The sequence below is a fragment of the Micropterus dolomieu genome, linkage group LG12, assembly GCF_021292245.1.
Source record: "Micropterus dolomieu isolate WLL.071019.BEF.003 ecotype Adirondacks linkage group LG12, ASM2129224v1, whole genome shotgun sequence".
In the NCBI taxonomy this organism is placed as follows: Eukaryota; Metazoa; Chordata; class Actinopteri; order Centrarchiformes; family Centrarchidae; genus Micropterus; species Micropterus dolomieu.
The window spans coordinates 21,818,885-21,838,327 of NC_060161.1; the positions used below are offsets into that span (position 1 = coordinate 21,818,885).

A 19,443-nucleotide genomic window follows, 5' to 3' on the forward strand; every position below is an offset into this window, starting at 1 on the left:
TGAGAGGGCTTTAGACGCGCCAGTAGGTGTGTTTTTGAACTTTGGAGAGAGCCAGACAAGCTTTATGCTTTATGCTATGTTAAACTAAACTAAGAGTCCCCTGGCTCCAGCTCTGTACTTAATGCAGAGACATCAGAGTGGTATCGATCTTCTCATCTCACGCTCGGAAGAAAGTGAATAAGCGTATTTCCCAAAAATGCTTAACTATTTTCATAAATCTTTGCAGAAATGTTCTCTCTTTAATTGAACTGGCCATATAAATAAAGCTTTTACTACAATTTACATGTGTCTTCTGCTTCTATACACGAGTGCTTTAATGTTTGTGTTAGTTTAACACTTTTCAGGATGCCCTCTTTCTTTTGTCTCCAGACACAGAGGCGGAGAGGAACGCACTGAAAGAGCACGTCTACCCCAAACTACGAGACTTCTGCAGGGAGAACTATGGGATTGAATTCCAGGTAACTAGCCGCTTTGGCTTTTTTCTACCTTCATTTCTTCCTGCCTTCCTCCTGCTCGAGGGACCTGTAACTTCCAGAGCTGTGGGTTGCCAGTGCTGACTGTTAAGTGCATCCAAATCTACATCATGGCTTACACAGCCGTCAGTGCCTGGAGGGCCCCCCCCCAGGGCTGCACGCAGAGGTCCCTGTCGCTTTAAGCGGACAGAAGGCCAGAAGAGATAAGGCTTCCATTGGTGAAGGCTGGACACAAATCTAGCTGTGGATAAGGCAACGTGATGTGAGGGCTTTCCCTTTATTGTTGTCGGGGGAACTGCGGCATTCTCCCGGTGGTGTCCACTGATCAAGATGATTTGCATTGCAAATCAGCATCAGCGTACACGGAAAGATTGCTATCAGAGTTTTGTTAGTTTAACAAATCCAGGAGAGCCCTGGAGTCAGGGGCAGATTTCTGCCATAGATTGTTCCTGGAAGAATTTGAGGAGAATTATTCCAGACGACTTGTGACCCCTGAGTTGTTTGGTAAAGCTCAGCAGGGTGTCAGCAGCTAATTCTCATTTCATGCTAAGAATGTTTGGCTCATAAACAGCTCCAAGCACAAGCCATCTAAAGGTGTTACAACAATACTGTAGGTACTGTAGACAAAACCCGTCATTTACAGGGTTTGCTGTAGTTCAGATTTGAGTGATTATCGACTCTGGTTCTTTACTTTGACGAAAGCAAAACCACACTTATTTTTCAGCAGACTCAAGTTGCCATTAACAGGCATATGTTATAAATTAGACATAAACATTATTGTCCATCAGAAACCAATGGAAATGTGTCTTGATGTGGCTCACAAGTAAAAATACACCGAGTATGTGCTGTACAGGAAATAGCAAGGCGCAAATAAGTCCGAATGGCAGTCAGATGAGTTTTTGAATATATTTGTCCGTGGGCCGAGGGCTCTTATAATGGTGGCCTGATTGGAGGACTTGGAATGAGTTGTGAAGGAGTGATGTGGGATGAGGGTTGTGTGGTAAAATATAGAAAAACATAAATATTCAAGTTGAATGTTCCCCGTTTTACTCTGATTCTAGCAGCTAATTTGGGGGCACTCCAACTGGGGATATCAAACGTGGTACATTTGTATACCATGCAGCAGGAATTTGAAGACTTGTTCGACATGTTACACATAAACTTGTTTATGTTAGACACATTCACATTTCTTTGCTTGCATTAAGGTTTTTGTGCAATCAACACATTTCACTGTCTACCAAAAACTACACGTCTGGGACTCTTGGTTAACTGATGATGTAAGCGGGAGGCCTGTCTAAGTGAAACCGAACCGCTAGAAATATGAAAATGGTTTAAATTCAAAAGCGATTCAAAGCTTTTATTATTAAGGACACACACCCGTTCCAAAAAACATACAATAAAAACTGACAGACACAAAATAAACAAAAGTCCCCAACATACAAATAGGCTAAAATAACTCCATATCTTGGAAAAGAACCTGACTAAACTTAGTGCCAGGTTGGTAACCTCTGCATACATCTGTACATGAGATTACGTAGCACAGCACAGCAGAGCAGGTGGGCATGCCAACAGTGACAAACATTTGGCTTGCACTGCTCCGTCGTGGCACCTTAAGCAGCAGACTGATAGCATCATCACCAGACTGAGTTTCTGCATACTAATCTTTCTGTATCACCGCCACCAATGAGCAGTATACATAGGAGTACAGTTTGTTCTAAAAACGGTAGTCTTCACAGATACTGAGCACATACTAAATTTGCGAATCAACCGTATTAGCGTGTGCATACATCACACGATACTGTCTGTAAATGTCCCTATAATATAATATTTAGCCTCATCACTTATTACTAAGGACAGTACAGACAGAGAGAAATGACAGTTTCCTGTCCTCTCTACTCCTAACAGTCATAATATTACTCTTCTTTGCGTTATATTTAATGTCAAAGTCGGAGCCATATTGAGAGCAAACTCTCAGTAACTGTTGAAGGCCAGCACTACATGAACCAAGAATTATCAAATCGTCTGCATACAACATTATTGATACCAAATCATGGACGTTGTTAAATCCGTGTATGGTTCGTTCTTTCATTATTTCATTTTAAAACCAAATCGGAAAAACCAAAATACCATGTAGTTTTTTGGTTTTTCCGTTTTAAAACGGGAAAATAGTGATTTTTAAATTTAAGGTGATGTGTGTCGATTTGTGTAGCTTTGTGTGTGACACTTGATAAACCTGCAGCAGAAACACTTGGGAGATGGCGGTGCCTGATTAAATGTAATTAAGAAGAGTTTGAGCATCAACATAGGTGGGTTTTTAGTAAGAAAAACAGGACAATATTATATAGCTGCAGTACCGGAGGCAATATATAATATTGGCTCAACGTTCAGTTTGTAACTCACTAGCAACTGGAACAGGAACGCTTTCCTGAGAATCCTCCGTTTTTTAAGATTTCTGTTTACCTAAGCTTTATTTTCTTTGTGAGATGGAAGAATTTAGAAAGTTGCGCAGCGCTGCGGAGAGCCTCCAGCTGCAGTAACACATGGATTATGCGTAAAATCAGGAGTGTCAGACTTCATCCAGCCAGAGGGAACGACCACTGACCGTCACGTGCGCCGGTTCCTGCTTCCTTGATGCTGACGTACTTAAGCTAAAAATTGGAGAATTTAGAGTGTTTGAGTTTCTCCTAGACAAAGCAATTCGCCACAACAAGGAGTTTTTGCTCTAATGAGTTCGAACCCAGCTTGACGCGATCTTGCAAAACAAGTAGCCTACATTTTCTTTAATTTCTGATTTTTGAATGTGGTTGTAATATAGTGTTCACTTCTACACTCATATTCGTCACAGTTGATATGAGAAATAGCCTTATATAAAATTAAATATAAAAATATGTAGCCTAATATTGACTTTATGTTTCACACAGGGCACAAACACAAGTCTCCTGATTCAAAGGCCCCCCTTTCACTCCAACCATGTTCTTATTCAGTCTGTTCCATCATATACCTGCCTTTACTGTCACAAATTTAAGCTACAGGGCTTCCCCCACTGCGTTGACCTATGACACTATAGGGATCCCCAGTGCGTTAAAACCCTGAAATGTGACGAGTTAGAACGGGTTGTAGGGATACAACACCGGTCGAAGATAGAACAAAACCCAGCTCTGTTGTTTTCCGTTATGGGTTTAAAACAGAAAAACAAAACAGATGTCTGTTTTTTTGTTTAACTTTTTTCCATTTTTCTGTTTTGGTTTTAAAACAGAAAAAACAAAAAACAAAGTTGTTTTTTGGTTTTTCCAATTTGGTTTTGAAACAAAATAATGAAAGAGCGAACCATACACGGATTGTTGTTTCTACACAGAAATTGTTTTGTAAGGAGGCAAGTTGAATAAAATGAGTAATGTACCATTCAGTGTATAGCGCCAAAGGAATGTACGTGCCCACCACAGACAGACTCTCCACAGACTTGACGCCCAAATGAACCACCACAGGTGATTATCTCTGTGTGAATTAACATAGATTACAACTCTGACGGGCATCAGGGGTCAGTGACGTGGTAACCGGACAGAAAGATCTGATCATTCCTGAGCGTCTCCGATGTCTGTGTGCCACGGAGAAGTGCAAGATAATGCAAGGAAAGCCAGGAAGAGACTTTTTTGACTCCGGTATCTGTGGCCACGTGTCTGTCTGGTGATTCAGCTCGCTGTGACGAAGCGTGAGCTGAAATGATTATGCACAAGGCCTGGGAGTTAATATTATGACTCACTTACTCCGCTCTCCCTCCTCCTCTATCCGAACCCCCCGACTCCTCATCCTCACCCACGCAATGTGAGGATTGGCACCTTGGCTAGAACCCAGTTTACTGGAGCTCAATATTGACTTGTGCTAGTATGTGTCAGTTAACGGTTTGGTTATGAATCATTTTAACGGTGTGAAATTACGTACGATTCCTGTGGTCTTGTGGCCCGGGTGGATTCTTTTTCTAGTTGCATTAATTTTGTCAAAAAATTTTGATATGAAATTTATGTGCGATACCACCTCTCTTTTCACACACACACACACACATGCTCTGTCTCTCATACACATCCGCTGGCACACACTGACACACATATGCCAAGCCGATGAAACCCAGTTCTCCCCAGGTCCCTCATCACTTGACTCAGTTTCCAATCCAGAACGTTCCCTTACGAGGATGGAGAGGGATCTCAGGAGACGAGAGAGGAGGGATAGAGGGAGGAAGAGGAAATCCAAAAATCCAGCCCAGGGGCCGAGGGCTGCGTCCTCATTCAGTCAGTGCACAGCAGCGGTGGCGAGGGGAGCAGGCTTTTCTGATATGTTTCCTACTCTTCCTTCCTCTCTTTCATTGCTTATTTGCATGCTTACTTTTTTTTTCTTTTTATAAATTACACAAAACAGAAACACACAAAGATGCAGCGCGGAAACAGAGGAGGGATGCCAAAGACAAACAGAGGATCGGGGTTCAGCGTGTCTGTTACCACACTAGATTATTTTTAAAGTGGACCTAGCCTGACTCGAGACAGGAAGCAAATGATATTTAATGAAATTCCTAATGCATGGATCGATTGTATTTGATACATTGTTTCTCAATTCAGTGGTTAGGCTCCTGGGCAACATGGAATATGTGTTTCTGTGTTAATGTTACTATTGTTGTTGATGCTGTTTGTCTCTCATGACTTTTTTTGTTATTTGTCACTGTGGAGAGAGTTAGGTTGTAGACTGAGCCTGAGACTGAGTTTGTTGTTAGAGCACCTGATACCGGCACAGCCCATTCAGCTGGTTTTGGTGATGTGCAGCTGAACAGACACCAAGGTATCTGTTAAAACCTGGTTTGAAAAAAAAGTTTGTTGAAAAGTTAACGTTTGTCTAAATTACATAAAAATGTTGTTTCAATTACATTTTGATAAATATATGTAGCAGGTTCCACAAGATCTCCAAGACATAGTTCTTGCAAAAAGCAGTACCAAAGTGGTTAAAATGGAAATCCCTAATATAAACTACAGCGTGGCTTTACAAGTGAAATGCCACCGCAGTAATGGTGTATGCTTTACTTCCACCTACAACCCGAATTAGTCTATAGATTCACTCCTCAGTCCAGTTTTTTATTGTTGTGCATATGCTTGGACTGTCAGTTTCCCATCCATCATTGTAACGCATCTTGCGTTTCTTAGACTCATAAATCATAGTGTTACACTACAATCACTTCCTCCCTCATGCAGGAGATAAACTGAAACTTGGCGTTACTGGAAGCAGCTCGGTTAATAATGTGGTCGGACCTCTTTATGGCTGCCAAACTCACTGGCCAGCACGCCAACACACACACACACACACACACACACACACACACACAATCAGACAGGGCAATTACAGTAAAAGTTTCCTGGCCACGGCTGTGCGATTCTGTCACTCAGACGTTTTACAGCTCACAACGCGAGCAGCAAGATGGGAGACGAGATGACAATGATTTTAAAAAAGCCTATTCATGTAGTCTGTTATGCTTGCACTTTTGAAATAAGGGAAATACGCTTGTCAATTTGGCTTCAGAAGCAGAATATATTACCCACTTACAGCTTTAAAAGCTTATAATTAATTTTTTTCGATGTGTTTCTCACATTTTGTACAAGTGTCTGGGTGAATATGTAAGTTAAATGCTTTTTCTTGTGAACAAAGTTCTTAAATATTTTTTTTTAGCTAAAAACATAAATAACCATGTGAAGGAGAAAAAAAAGTGTTAAAGAGGAGTTCTTCTCCAGCTCTCTAGGTCCAACTATAGAAGATGAAAAACCTCAGAAGGAGAAACTGTTCAAAGCATGTAATGTGGCACGAACCCTGTTTATTCATCGCTCGTTCATCTGTTTACCTGGCTGCCATATTTCTCGTTTTGTGTCTCTCATTCTTCTCTCAGTCTGTTTCTTTCGCTCCTTGGCGACACGCCACCATCTCCATTCACTGTCCTGCTCCAAGACTGTTTTCTCTGTTCTGTCTCCACAGAAACACAGCAACTTGCCAACTCCCTCCATGGGAAAGATACTGACAATCAGCAAAAATAATCAAAAATCAAACATTGGAAATGTCTAAGGCTTCTCAGCTACATTGTATGACAAAACGATTCATTCTGTCTCGTTACTGTCATCGTGATGGTTATATTTTCACCTCACCTTTCAGGATATCTGAGCATATTTTTATTTTGTTTTTATCCACAACTACAAAAGTAAAACACAGAGACCTGTTTGTTAATGTTGAGAGATGTTCAAAAATTGGAAAAATCATTCAGAAATGTAGGCAACATCAATCATCTTAAAGCATACTTATAAAATGCTGAATAGTTCACATTGTTTTGAGGGGGGGGGGGGCATGAGAATCAGTGTCAGTGGGAGTCCCGGGCCTTGTTGATGAGGCCAGCTACGGATGGGAAGAAACTGTTCTTGTGGCATGAGGTTTTGGTCCTGAAGCACTGCAGCCTCTTGCCTCCTAGGAGCGTCTGAAACAATCACCAATCACCTTCTCTCCGGACCAAATGATACGGCAGTGTGCCTTTCTCATTGGCAGTGGCAGCAGCGTACCAGATGGTGATTGAAATGGTGAGGATGGAGTAATGGCGGTGTAAAAGTACACCATCATGATCCTACGCAGGTTAAATTTCTTGGTTGGCTTTCTTGGTCCTTTTTCGTCCTGGGTGATGTTGGGCTCTTTCTGAAATCTACAATATGGAGAAGGTGTTTTGACACTTTTACTCTACTCATACTAGTATATACTGGTTCCTGTGAATTTTAAGAGACTATTTTATCGAATCTGGAAGGTATCCTGACTTCACAATCAAAGTCTAACGACTGAATGTCCCACAGGCAGTATTAGCTGCAGAAAAAATGGGAACAATTGAATTTTAAGTCGTTTTATTGAACTTTTTGTGCTTTATTATGGTTGAGATATATGTTCTCTGAGCCTCCTTGAGGAGGAGAGTGCTGGCAGTGCACTCTCAAAGACGTTTTAGGAGTGTTTGCAGTTTAGAAGCCTAATTATTCTCGATCGCTGTGTTCTGGCTGGCCAGCAAATAAATCGATGCCCTGTTTGCTACACCCGCATTGGTCAACACTGTTGTTATTAGTTCTCCCTTTGGGCCTTTACTTATTCATTTCAGGAGTTTCCAAGTTGTGTCTGCTACCATTTCGCTCCCAAGCACCTCCATTTGGCGTGTGTGCCATTAAACGCACAGACCTTGACCTCAACATTAAGAATGCTGGTCCCATAGTTGTGTTCAACAGCCTCTTAAAAGGAAACCCATCGAATTTGCTTTTCATTTAAGAGCACTGCCTGCCGTAGTTACTATGAAAAATCTTGCCTGCTCCCTCCTCTGCTGGTGCCTCGTTACTTGCAAGTCATGTGATCTCATTACCTCATGTCTTTGAGTGGCCATGGTTGAGCTGCAACTTCTGAAACACTGTGCCGTAATTACCTCAGTGTGTCAGAGCTTGAGAGATTTTCTGGAAGGCAAGCATGTAAAAATTGCTCTCTGCACTCAATATTGACAACCCGAATAAACTGTGTTAGATTCATGAAATTAAATTTGACCTCTTATCACGTTGGAAGTAAAACATAACATTAAGGGAACTAACCTTAAAGGCTATATCCCTTCTTAACATCCCTTCCTGTGGTCTGTCTGTGCCTGCTTTTTGAAAACAGTTTTGTGTTTGTATTTCATATGACTGCGAAAATGTCGCATTTGGCCATGGATTTGCTGCTAAAACCTTCACTTTCCTTGAGCACTAAGAAAGCTGTATTAATCAAACATTCTTAGAGATTTACTACATGTTCCTGATAAAATTGCCCACAGTGGAGGGCTTAAGATATATTTATGTTGGCACGGTATCTATTTTTACTGTTGTTTTTTGCCTGAGAGTCTTTCTGTTGGTGGGGTTTTTCCGCCTTTTTTTCCCGCCTGATTTCATGCCCTTTCTTCCTGGGCATCTTGGTCATAATCCCAAAGTCTAATAGTCTAACATTCAATAAATGAAAAAGCCTTCTCCTGCACTTGACCCGCCATGGGCAAATGCCTTCCAAGGGCATTAGAAAGCTGCTTAGCAGAAGCTGCTTCGGCTCTTACGTAAGCAATGGCACCCCGACTACCACCACCCGTTTAGGAGTGGAGAAGGAGAAGGAAAGTAATCAGAGAGAGGAGCAGCGAAGACGAGGAGAAGCTGGCATGAAAGAGAAAGAGAGAAGGAGGGTGAAAAGACACAAGGAAACTGTGAAATAGTTCCAGCCAAAGCCTGTCCCAGAGGAGTCCTCTGTTCAAATAACTTCGTTAAAAAACCTCCCTTAGCTAATCCCCTGTCCAAATACCTTCCCTCTTAACTTCATTTATGTGTCCTTGCCTATTTTGGATAAACATTCTTCCGTCTTCTGTCTGTTCTCCCCTTTCCTCCTTTATCCATCCTCCCATCCCTCCACAGTCCAGTGAAGCGCTGCGGGTGACGGGGCACATTTAATCAGTAAATCCTCCCCACGCACATGCACACACATGAGTAGATATGACTAATGTCTTCATTTAGCTTTTAATTACCACGCATCCTCCCAATCACCTGCTGAAACACAGTAGAAAACTATCGTAATCGGGGGCGCTCATCTCGCTTCACCCTCCTTGCCACCACCCTCCGGTCCTTGTCAACACAGAGCCGATTGCGGTCTCCCACACATGTGCGTTGGAAGTTGGAAGTAGATTAGTGACACTGATACACAGTGACTGAGGTGCTAAGCAATGAGTTTTCAACAACAGGCCAACGTGAGGGATGCTTATCATGTGAGTGGGAGTTTTTTTCCATAGTAAAAGCCTTTAGTGGTTCAGAATAATGGAAAGAGGCTTGTGACTCTAATAAGCCCAGTTGTAATATTTCTGTCCCTCATCCACTCTTATCTCATGTATCTCTCCGTCTGTAGTACTGCAGAGTCATTTATTCATTTAAAGATCTTCTCTGGTTCTAGCTTCTCAAATGTGAGGATGTGCTACTTCTCATTTTTAATAATTTTGAGCTAAAACAATTAGTAGATTAATTGATTAGTTGGTCAGCAGAAAAGTACTCTGGAACTGTTATGATAATCAATAATTACATTCATTTTTCAAGCAAAACGTCAGAAGATCCCAAGAGCCAAGCGTTTCATTTGTGATTATTCCTGTTATTCTTTATCTCATATGATAGCAAACTGAATATCTTTGGGTTTCGGACTGTTGGTCGGTAAAACAAGCAGCCAGAAGATGTCTGCCCAAGATGTTTTCCATTCATTAAGATGTCCATTATTTATATTATTTATAATGAAAATAATTGTTAGTTGCAGCCTTAGAAATTTTATATATTTGGACTTTTGGTCGGAAAAAATTAATTCAGGACATTTAATAGACTACAAAAGTAAAAAACTGTAAATAATAATAGAGAGATTAATGGGGGTTGCAACTACACATAGCTTTGTTTTAAGGTGTTACAAGCCACAGAGGTGGGTAATTGCCAATGAAAATATTTGTTAGTTGCAGCCCAAGGCTCTTTCCACAGTAACACAGCTGCTCACAGGTGCACAACAACCATCAAGCAGATGAGCTGAGGTGTAGCTCCAGTCCTCCTGCTGCACCTACCATTAATGGGAGAGGCGAATATCTCCCAGACTGTCAAAGTAAAGTCCCACACTCTCAATCTCAGTGCCGAGCGGTTATACAGGGCTGCCAGTCACTGCTGTTCTCTGCCACACTGCGGATGTGTCAGTCATTATGCCAGGCTAAACTCATTTGAGCTAGCTAGTCTGGGGTGCAGCAGAGCATGAAGGAAGGCTGCTGAATCACTTTGGCTCCGCCTCAGCCCCCTGCTCTGCCTTCTACTTTTTACTCCTCAAACACTGCCGTTAGGGAGGCAGACCAGCAGAATCGATAGCCACAAGAGAGAGAAAAAAGAGGAGAATTATGCGATCGTGCATCTTTAGGCATTTTGGGGACTGATCTTCCGAGCAGCAGAGGCCATCAGGAGCAATGTGTCTTGTTGGAAGCCACATGTCAGGCCCCAGCCAGCAGGCTAAAAATCAGAGACCCAGAGAGCTGCTGGCTTTTTTTCACACATTTATAGGTGTTTCCTCCCCCGTCTCTCCTCTGGTGGCAGATTCCCCCCTGTGTCATGTTTACACTATTGTCTGAGCTGCCTTGAAACTTGGGACGAATTTGGTGAGGGAGACCCCCTTTGAGCCTGTGGCTTGTGTGTGTGTTCGATCCTCCCTGCTGGGTCTCTAATGCTCAGAGTGGTGCAGTGACACAGCAGGTGTGTGTGTGTGTAAACAGTAATGTCTTGGTTTAAGCCTACTGATCCTCATTTGAGCTGTTTTGCTTTGTTTCATTTTGTAAAAACCGAAGACTTGGCATTGGTCTTCCTCAAATTCCCTTATATACAGTGCTTCTCTGCTTAAATGTTTTTGTTCTCTTTTTTCCACAACTAACCTTGTTACATTTCAGTGTGTGCATGTAAACTGACCACCCTGTTTTTGGCTGTAATGAAACCACAATATGTTTTCAAGTTTATTAATGACTATAAAAATCTGCTCAGTATAAAAAAAAGTATATATATACTATTTTTTTTAAAAAACAATCTATCATTTACCAGTTCTTTTGTGAGCTTAGGAATGTGGTTTGTGATATTTATTCTTTTCTATAGTAGAAATATTTCACATAGGACAAGAAAACCTTTTATATTTAGAGGGCATAAGAGAAACTGAACACATAATATGTCTTTTTGCTCTAAGTACAGCACAGTAACATGACTCTTGGCCCGTGTTTGTGTGGTTTCAGGTGGTGGACCTGTACTGGGGCGTGGACCCAGAAGAGTGGGACAGCCCAGAGCTGCAGCGACTCCGAATGAAGCTCCTGGAGGAATGTCTTAAAACCTCAGCAGGACCATGTTTTGTTGTAAGTATTAGTCTTGGGCTGTATCATGGTATCACAGATACAGAGATGCTGTATTGAGGTGATGTATTGTAGTGTACGTCCTTAACGTAGGCGGGCGACGCCGCCTTAAACTGCCAGACATCATCGTCTACAACGCGACACCCCCTATACTTTTCCAGCAGTTGATGAACAACACACACTGGAGCTTTACCTGTAACCTACACGGTAAATTTACTCTTAAACTTTTCCCTCTGCTCCACTGAATTCACCTGCTGCTTGGTCTTTTTCGCTGCTTCAACCACACACTCACTATAACAGAAGCGAGTGGTAGGGAAAACGTTGCAGGACTAGTAAACGATGCCTCTGCCCCTGTTTGAGTATATTATGTTTAATTGATAAAGGTGAGCCAGCCAGCATGGATGAAGCTGTGTGCACATCATCTCTGTGCAGCCCACTGATGTGTCGGTATCTGCCACAGCAAGAAGTAACTTCAGGTCTTCCAGCAAGAATCTATCAAAGAAGGGCGCTTATTTCCTTTCTTTTCAATATTCTATGGGCTATGAGTATTTAAACCCAGCAAGACTTGTCTAAGTAGGCTAATTGCATATTAGACACACAGCGTCGTAGGCTTGGCAGCGTCATACGTGCTACATTGACTTCTATCACAAGCAGCTCAGCTTTTACACACAGATACCATCACACACCTTTAGGAAGTATGAAGGTGTGAAAAATATACACCACCCAAGTCTAGGATGTATCACACGCGGGTTACAGTTCAGTTTGAAATGTAATGGATTTTATAAGTCTGTTTGGATGTTATCCAAGTTCACATCTCTGCGTGTCCACACTTTACGTAATAGGCTGAAAGTCTGTTAAATCAGTGTCTGCTTCAGTTCCATCCCTCTCTATCTCATTACATGGCTGTGATACGGCAGTAAGACCGGATTGTTCCCAGGCTATGAGCTTTTGAAGATCTAATAACAGAGCGAAAATACCTAGTAAGAGTGAAGTCTTACCTTTCTTCTTATTTGTTGTGGCATGGCCGCATTTCAAAGATGAGAAGACTTAGACAGTAGATTACAGTAGAAGTCTAGCTTTTGATGCACGAAATGTGTGTCCAAGGAATGTGTGTGTCTATTCTGTTTAGTAGTAGATGCATCTATGATAGAGAATCCTTTTATATCTCTTTATTAACACATCTACAGTTTTTTGTAACTACTTGACCGGGTTTGTTAGGGTGCTGAAAATGCCAATGACTTCATCACGTAAGTAAAAAAACAGATTTGCATCCATGTTACCTGATAGGTAGATGACATTTTCACTGCACAAAAACAGTGCAAACGAGGCCAAATGAGGAGAAGGTATGTCAGAAAGTATCTTGGGCAAGCATATTAGAAATACTGAAAATCCATGCGTGCTAAAATTACACTTGTATGAATGAGTTATGTGAACATCTCTGCAAGAGGAGAGGGAGAGTGGCATGACGCTTAATTACGGCTGACATTTCAGTGATCCTTTTTAGATAATTTTAGACCATTTTAAAGAAGGGGGGAAAAGTCAGGCACAAGGAAGGAAAACGACGAAGACAGGAGTGAGGAGAGGAAGACGATGGGAAGAAAAATGAATGGTGAATTATTCAAATGGAACAAATCAGTTTCTAGAGGTTTAAATTGAGGTGAGAGATCACAAGGAGTGGTAATGCATTATGGGTAGGACAGGAGCCCGGGTCTCCGGGAAACTTCATATTAGACCGGTATCACTTGTTCCAGGAACATTCAGGTAAAACTTATTACACTATTTGTATCACAGTATCTTCTTGAACAACTTTTTCACAAGTTTAAAAAAGGTTGATTTGTTTGGTTGCGGCACAGTTTTAGTAAAAAAAAAACAAAAAAAAAGATTTAACATCACAGATAGGAAAACCACACATCTGGCTTGAAATTGCGTCTCTTGTCCAGAGCAGATATAACAAACGGCCAGCCTGCAGAGTCAGGGAAAACCAGTAGCAGCACGGAGGGTGTGGCGCAAACACAGACTATTTTCTTCAGAACCTGTGTGATATACCTTATGAAATGCCTTAGTTGCAGCAACAGCGGCAATAAAATGTCCTCTACCAAAGCGTGCGTTGGATATATGCTGCAGCCTGATTTGTTTGCCTGAACCACAACAGTTTTCAGGCTATACAATATATATATATTTCTATATTGTTAAATACTGGGTGTGACGAGACACTTAACTCACAAAACGAGACACAATAGTGGGTTCACAAGATCTAGACGATACAAGATTTTAACAATATTTTTCAATGCTGAATTATTTGAAAATTAAACTGTTCTGCACCAATTTATGGTGGAAATGTCTTTATTTATAGAAAGGGAAACACAAAATTCAGGTGGCAGGTTTAGAACTAAAAATCTAAAACTATTACAGAATATAATGCAGTGCAGCTCTCAGGCATTCTGTGTTGCTTTCAGATCTGTTTCTCCTGTAGATCAACTCTTCTCATGTAATATCATCCCTGCTGAGTCTGCACACCTGCAGGCATGATTTAGTCTTCCCTCCTCTTTGTGTCTTTGTTTGGGGAAGTAACCTCTTTAAATGTGATTGTGGCACCTTTTCACCTCAATGAGAAATTAATTTATTTTAATTCAGTTATAAACTCCTGGACTTTAATAGCTCCTGTCTTTCAGCAGGTTTTCTGCCCATGTTCAAAACCTTCTGCACATTCAGAATCTCTCTCACATCTGTGTTCTCTGACATGTCCAGAAAGTTGTTATATTACGAGATTAACATCACCATTTAATGAGAATTCATAATATTTTTTAAGTCTACCTGCCCTATACTCTGCTGTGCATTACGTTCTTGCCCTGCTGGTATGGTAGTATCCCTTTGAGACCATCTGCCAGACACACAACCCTGTTTGGTACTGTATGTTAGGATGAAACAAGGAGGTGGAAAACCAAAACTAAATGAAAAGACTTGTGATCAGGCAGAAATCTCACCACAAATCCACACACACATTAACTTCAGCACATCTGACAAGAGCTGCCCACAGTCCCAATCAAACAAAAGCCTCAGTTTTTAGATGTTTATATTACAAAACTCTACCAGTTACGTTACCACTCGGTCACAAACTGTTTGCGACTCACAGCATGAAAGGGGGGGCGTTCACTTAAGTTATCGCTTAGACATTTGGCTTTTCACCGCGTGAGAAAATTGATGTGTGGCGTGACAGCGTGTGAAAAATGTCAATTGCGTGAGTCTCGCAAGACAGGTTTTCCCCTGACCAGAAATACTGTCATGTTTTAATCTTGCGAGATCTTGTGACACACCCCTATTAAATACCGTTATTACATATTGCAAAGAACAACATGTCATGCAACATTTTCTCTCCATCTACTCTACTTTATGTCCACACGCTTTTTTTCTTAAATTGCCCTGCAACAATATAGAAGTATCTGTTACAAATATTAACTGAGTAGTTTAGTATCGACCCCTGCACTTTGAAAAGTTGGTTGCTGTTAATATTGGCAGTCTCTGAGTTTAAAATTGTTCTGCTGGTTACTTTTTTTTATCTTTGTGTGCTAAAGTTTAGACCGCCTTGTGACATTGTATGCGATATTGAGCTGTACAGTGCAAGCTTAGTCAGACTAAACTGGACTGAAGCAACCACATCAGAGTTGAATAGACGTAACGCACACTCCCTTTTCCTGCTGATGGCTTGGTGTTTGGTGTGGTGTTGTACATGCCGCACCGATTTCATTCATTCCCATCAGCCTGGCCGCCCTCTGTCTCTGCTGCAATTTCACCATCTTAACCCCAACTGGCCCCTAAGCAGTACTGCACAACAGACTGAGGGGAAGCAGGCACACAAACTCAGGTACGAACACACACACACACACACACACACACACACACACACACACACACACACACAGCTCTTTACACTGATCCCCCTTTCTTCCTGTCTCCTGCTTTAAAACACACACCCACACAGGCACATTCAAACAGAGCATCTTGACCCAAGGCATTTTCTCAGTCATGAGATTGAGAATCAGTCGGGGTGTACTCTAACTCTGGGTGATACAGACTTTTACAGACACACACACGCGCACACACACACACACACACACATAAGCATCTATAGTGCACGTCCTCCCCATCTGGCTAGTTAAATCTTTAATGGCATATTCTAGTGGTCTGCTCTCTGTAGTGAATGAAGGGTTTTATGGCGAGGAGCCCATAATAGCTCTACAGAATTTAGTCCCATTCACACTTGTCAGAGCCAGCTGCTGCAGTCCCCGCAGCCGCTGCCACACACGCTGGCCGGCCCCCTTTCCAGGACTGGAGAGCTCCGAGCGGCTGCAGGTCCTTTGATCAGGGTCTTGGATCTTCATTTGTGACAGTTCTGGGTTGTCTGGGCCATCTCTGGAGTACCGTTGTCTATTTTTACAGGGTGGTAGACCTATATATATATACACACACACGTGTGTGTGAGGATGGGGAAAACGTCACCAGAATTTAGGGTCTTGTTGTTTCTGCAGCCACATACAGTAGGTTTCAAACCATGCAAGTGTGTTTGTGTGCGTTTGTGTGCATATGTGCGTGTCACTGTGCCATCTCTTTTCATTTCTCTCATTTCCTTCCTTTTCCTTTGTCCCTTTCAAAATCACACGCACCCAAGGCTTCTACACACAATTGTCATCACCTTTACTCCACTATGTCAAATGCTGCTGCCCTAGTGTCACCCCAATATAACACACACACACACACACACACACACACACACACACATTTTTACCCGCACAGCCACATGGCTATAAGAGGAGACTTCAAAGAGGAGCTGATCTGGGGGGTCTGCAGCCCAGAACAACTGTCACAGAGCCCAGTGCATGGATGAGAGAGGTGAGTGGGGTGGGGGTGAACAGAAGAAAGGACGAAGACAGAGGAAGTTCAATTACATCTGCATTGATTTTTGATGTGAAAGAAAATAGAAGCGGGTGGAATGTGTTCCAGTTGCAGATAATGGCAGGGTGGTGAGCTCAAAGAGAGAATAGCAGGTTCCCTGGAAACACTACAGAGGAAATAGGGAAGCAGGATTGACGTGCGTAGTGTAGGTGTGTTTCTTGCTGCCACAGAGGATCTGTGCAACTACTGTACTGTTTTCCACATGCACCTCTCAACGAATCATTCTGTGCTCTGCTGTACTGCAGAATCAAAATAATGGCCTTTATATGTAGCCCAACCTCCTTATCTCCTTCATGTAGTTCTGCTTTTTAACAGCCACGTAAAGGCAGACTTAATCCCAGTCCTCATATCAACCCGATCACTTAAAAATTGTTGTTCATCTAATGACAAGCCATGGGAAAATGGCTCTTGCGTGAAATCGTTAAAAACAACAAAGTTCTTTTCATTTAGTGGGCTAGTGAGACTTGACTTGGCTCATAAGAGAGAGAGCGAGAGAGAGAGTCTGCTGTTATATAATCCGCGTTTTTATTGGACATGTCAGTCATTCTTTATGAGTAAGAATCAATTGCAGCAAGTGTCTTTCAAAGGGCACATCTGAACACAAGACAGGTGGCAGTGCAGGGTTGTTAAACACACACACACAAACTTCACCTGGGTGAGGTGGTGGGGCGGGGGGCTTTTCTCTAACCTGTCGATGCAATAAGCCGGTTTCCATGGCGATCACAGGGGTTGGCATGGTGATGGTGTCGCTGACCCGGAGATTAAGCGTGACAATGAGCCACGTCTGTTTGTTTTTTTTTCTTCTTCTTCTTCTTCTTCTTTACACTCGTCTGTTTTGCTCTCCAACAGTCTCAAATTCCCTCGTGTAAAAAACCACTAGTACTTGATAAATGCCTCAAGGATGCGTATCTGCAAACAGCATGAAGCCACTCATCCAGTTTTTCTACTGCCCATAAGAGGAATACTGTAGCTCTTATTTTCTCTCTGCTTCTCCTCCATTACACAAAGCGAATAGTAGCCTGCAAGCACTTGAATACAAGACCGACTAGTTTGATGTTGGAATTGTGTATAAGTGTGTATGCTTGTGAAAAGACTGTTCTAAAACAAACGTATTTTGTCTTTGTCTGCCAGTCTTAAGCTTTGTTGCAAATTCCGTACAACACACTCATACTACGCAAGGTTTAATAAAATCAGTTTTGCATACTAAATCCACTTGATTTTCATGTGTGCTGCTGATGACCCTTGTCCGACAATAAAATGCACAACGAAAACAGTTACTCATATGTTCGACACAGACTTGCTGTCAAAGTGTTACAAAAAGAGTTTATTTACAAACTGATAGTATGGAGAGTTAGTGGGGTTTGAAGGGAATCCAGGGTTGGCAGGTGGAGGAGTGGATTGTGTGGCGAAGTTATGGTTATGGCAGCTGGCTTGTAGAGCGTGGCAGAGTGGCTGGAGGGGCGACTCACAAGAAATACAAGAGATCAACTGCAGATCCAAAAACATCAAAAAAAAACACTACAAGTGTTGGCCGATCAACTGTTACCACAGTTGGCGTAAAACAATCTGTCACTGGCTGTCCGGAAACCACAGGGCTGTTTCACAAAAGCAGGCTTTAGAAATCCAGGATACCAGAAAAGGCTAGGCTTGACCTAGTGTGATCAGTGCATCCTGGCTTTATCAGTTCAAGGCCAAACCAGGCTGAGGAGGAGCGACTATGTCAAGCCAGGTGTAAGTAATTCAGATAAATGTGCATCAACAGCTTTCTTCAAGAGACCACACGGTCGATCACAGATTTATTGATGCTGAAATGGAAAAGACATGTGCAGCATACTTTACACAGTGAGTAACAGCGAATAAAGGTTTAAAAAAATGCACATAATATTTTTAAAAAAGATACACGGCCGCAGTATTAAAACAGCGAGAAAAAGCGTAGCAGACAATAGAGGACCGACTGAATATGTAAGTAACTAAAAATATCACTGCTTTTAACTGAAACTGTCATAATTATAATGTTACCATTCATGGTAACTATCTGTCATACCATAAAAGTGAGAAGTGGACATATACAGTGGGTACGGAAAGTATTCAGACCCCTTTAAATTTTTCACTCTTTGTTTCATTGCAGCCATTTTCCAAAAATCAAAAAAGTTAATTTTTTTTCTCAGTAATGTACACTCAGCACCCCATCTTGACAGAAAAAAAAGAAATTTTTGCAAATTTATTAAAAAAGAAAAACTGAAATATCACATGGTCATAAGTATTCAGACCCTTTGCCGTGACACTCATATTTAACTCAGGTGCTGTCTATTTCTTCTGATCATCCTTGAGATGGTTCTACACCTTCATTTGAGTCCAGCTGTGTTTGATTATACTGATTGGACTTGATTAGGAAAGCCACACACCTGTCTATATAAGACCTTACAGCTCACAGTGCATGTCAGAGCAAATGAGAATCATGAGGTCAAAGGAACTGCCTGAAGAGCTCAGAGACAGAATTGTGGCAAGGCACAGATCTGGCCAAGGTTACAAAAAAAGGTTCCTAAGAGCACAGTGGCCTCCATAATCCTCAAATGGAAGACGTTTGGGACGACCAGAACCCTTCCTAGAGCTGGCCGTCCGGCCAAACTGAGCTATCGGGGGAGAAGAGCCTTGGTGAGAGAGGTAAAGAAGAACCCAAAGGTCACTGTGGCTGAGCTCCAGAGATGCAGTCGGGAGATGGGAGAAAGTTGTAGTAAGTCAACCATCACTGCAGCAATCCACCAGTCGGAGCTTTATGGCAGAGTGGCCCGACGGAAGCCTCTCCTCAGTGCAAGACACATGAAAGCCCGCATGGAGTTTGCTAAAAACACCTGAAGGACTCCAAGATGGTGATAAATAAGATCCTCTGGTCTGATGAGACCAAGATAGAACTTTTTGGCCTTAATTCTAAGCGGTATGTGTGGAGAAAACTGCTCATCACCTGTCCAATACAGTCTCAACAGTGAAGCATGGTGGTGGCAGCATCATGCTGTGGGGGTGTTTTTCAGCTGCAGGGACAGGACGACTGGTTGCAATCGAGGGAAAGATGAATGCGGC

At 42.1% G+C, this 19,443-nt stretch overlaps 1 protein-coding gene across 5 annotated transcripts in view; it reads left to right on the forward strand.

The window, feature by feature from the left end:
* The window catches only part of LOC123980865 (NACHT and WD repeat domain-containing protein 2), a 56,140-nt gene that overhangs the window by 10,677 nt on the left and 26,020 nt on the right, over window positions 1-19,443 (forward strand). For all 5 annotated transcript variants that reach the window (XM_046065417.1, XM_046065416.1, XM_046065419.1 and 2 more), the window contains 2 exons: window positions 370-458; window positions 11,302-11,418. In XM_046065417.1, the coding sequence (XP_045921373.1) occupies window positions 370-458; window positions 11,302-11,418 (206 nt within the window). The remainder of the gene's footprint in view (window positions 1-369; window positions 459-11,301; window positions 11,419-19,443) is intronic.